The 2500-nt window shown below is 35.3% G+C and overlaps 1 protein-coding gene across 2 annotated transcripts in view; it reads left to right on the top strand.

The window, feature by feature from the left end:
- The window catches only part of LOC125040510 (probable N-acetyltransferase san), a 20602-nt gene that overhangs the window by 4055 nt on the left and 14047 nt on the right, over positions 1–2500 (top strand). The window contains exon 2 of one of the 2 annotated variants that reach the window (XM_047635472.1): positions 1690–1749. The exons of the other annotated variant lie outside the window; for it this stretch is intronic. Within the exon in view, the coding sequence (XP_047491428.1) occupies positions 1690–1749 (60 nt within the window). The remainder of the gene's footprint in view (positions 1–1689; positions 1750–2500) is intronic. 2 annotated transcript variants of the gene reach the window in all.

The following is a 2500-nucleotide window of genomic DNA, read 5'->3' as shown; positions in this document are numbered from 1 at the left end:
GGAGAATCCTCTCTCTCCAAGCTATTACATTTTGATAATCCAACAGCTGTTAAAGTTAAATATACCTGTAGCTGCCACCAGGCGGACATAGAAGAAATAGAGCAGATAAAGAAATGAAGGAGGGAAGGATAGAAAGAAAGAGGTAAAAAAGTGTGTAAATGAATGAATGAGTGAGATATGCTCAGTAGGTTTATTGAAAGGTGAGGTCCTCGGTTTTGAAATTTTGCAGAATTTCATTATCAGGTCTGAAGAGGTGGAAAAGAGGAAGGTATATGATAGGGTTAAGGAAAGCAACAGAGTACAAGTAAAACAATATAGGTTGATGACCCCTGTCCGTCTGATGAAGGAAGAGGACATTGTTGGTGTGTCCCCTTAATATTGTCGACACATTTGCTGAACCAAATGTTGCCAAAATGCTTAAATAAGCAGTTGCAGATGGTCACCTTAGGATTGAAGGGAAGTGTTGTACACCAGTCTATGGTGATATCTGTTCATCTGGTGAAAGATGAACTTCCAATTTAGAGGGTAAAAAGGAAACCAGAGTAAATGTCTTCATTGACTGAGGAGTCTGTCAATTAATGTATTGAACATCATAGATTTGGAATGCATGAATTGCTCTTTACCCATAATGATTGAGCATATTGTCAAATACACTGAAAGAAAGTCACCTCAATTTAGTACCAGCTTTTAACCTGTTCAGTGTGGTGATGTCCCTGGAATTTCCCATTTTCTGAACCTGTCATTATTTTACTTTTTTTTATTACCTTTTATTAGTGATCTCTATATTCATCCCCCCTGCCCCCCCAAAATCTAATGGGATCCCCCAAGACTGTTGGCTGGAGTTTGGGACCTTGTCTCTGACGGGTGTGGTCCTCTTTGTATACCTTTACCTTTTCTTCTCCTTATGGGAAATTCTGTTATATATCTTTATAGTTATATGCATTTCTTTTCCCTCTTTTCTTTAGCACTAATATTTTGCCATCATCATTGTATCTCATTTGGTCACATGTGCTGTTATTCTTCAGACTGGTTAAATTAACAAGTTTGCAGTGGTATTTGCCTTATGATTAACCTGTTGGATCTGGGTGCCTTGTGGCTCACATTTAGACTTAGATCCAGGCATTAGGCTTAATTAAGTGGTGACTCCAGGTTGTGGTGCCTGGCCCATATGAACACTTATGCAGCTTATTTTTTTGTAGGAAAGAAATTTGCTTAACTTACTGCATTTTGTACCATTCTTATACATTCTGTGACCAGAATGTATGATGTTGGTCCAGAAGTTTTTGAAAACTTGTATGTATGAAGGGGTATGAGTACTGACCACACAAGAAGATTAATAAATCAATTGTTGGCAACCAATTTTTACAAGTGATAGGTTCACTAATAATGTGCAGAATTCAAATCCTATTACATTTACTTGGAGTTGACAGTTTCATGATTTCACTTTTTTAAATTATGCATTATTAGAGTATTAAGAAGTAGATACAACATTATGGCATAGTATAGAAAGGGCTTTGTCCCCTAGTAGATTTTACAGAATTGAATTTTGTTTTTAAGAAATGATAAAAGATATGCAATATGTTAAATACTGTGCATAATTTTATAACTGCATCCTGATGAGCAGTGAGTTGTGAACTACTCTATGTCCTCCCAAAGGTCCACTCTTTAGCTAACTGTAACAACTTGCAGGCCCCAGAGACAAGGAAAGTTGCATCCTCCTCAAGATGACCTTTTGAGTTCCTGCTGCAGGTATGTTATATGGGAGAGGAGGAGAGAGATGTGCATGTTTCAAGGCTGTGTGTCTGTGTTTCTTTTCTTTCTCTGTCTTCAAATTTTCTTTGAATCCTCCTTTCTTCTAGGACTTTTTTCATATTATTATTATTTTATTTTATTTATTTATTATTTTTTTCTTCAAATTGGCTTGTACCATGTATGTGTGCATGTATGAGTGTGTGCCAGTTCAAGGGTCACTGCACATTGCCTTATAACAGCTTTTGGACAGTTATGTGTTGGACTGAGATTATTCTTTACAGTCTGAAAGGTAGACTCTTGTTATTGATATTAGTTCTAATTATATATATTTTTTTTTTCTCCATGGATTATCTTGTATACTACTTCCCTTTATTTTGATTTTTTACCTTTCTGCTGCTGTTTTTCTTTAGTATTTTTTTTATATGGTGTTTTGGTAATATGTAGTCATTTAGGTTGTATAATTTTGACAGTGATATAGATGACGTACACGCATTGAAGAAGCACGATAAATGAGCCTTCTTTTCCTTTTTTAACTTAAAAAAAGAATCATTTACCTGTGATATTACCATTAACTGGTATTATTATAATACTTACTATTGTATTTGGAACATAATTTTAAATTCCTCATTACTATTATTGGTCACTTGAATCTGTTACTGTTATTTGTTATCATTGTAAATGTTTTAAACACACACACACTCACTCACTCACTCACTCACTCACTCACTCTCACTCTCACTCTCACTCT

Source organism: Penaeus chinensis, chromosome 1, assembly GCF_019202785.1.
Source record: "Penaeus chinensis breed Huanghai No. 1 chromosome 1, ASM1920278v2, whole genome shotgun sequence".
NCBI classification, from domain to species: Eukaryota; Metazoa; Arthropoda; class Malacostraca; order Decapoda; family Penaeidae; genus Penaeus; species Penaeus chinensis.
The sequence above is the reverse complement of the archived record's forward strand: the minus strand, read 5'-3'. Positions and strand labels throughout refer to the sequence as shown.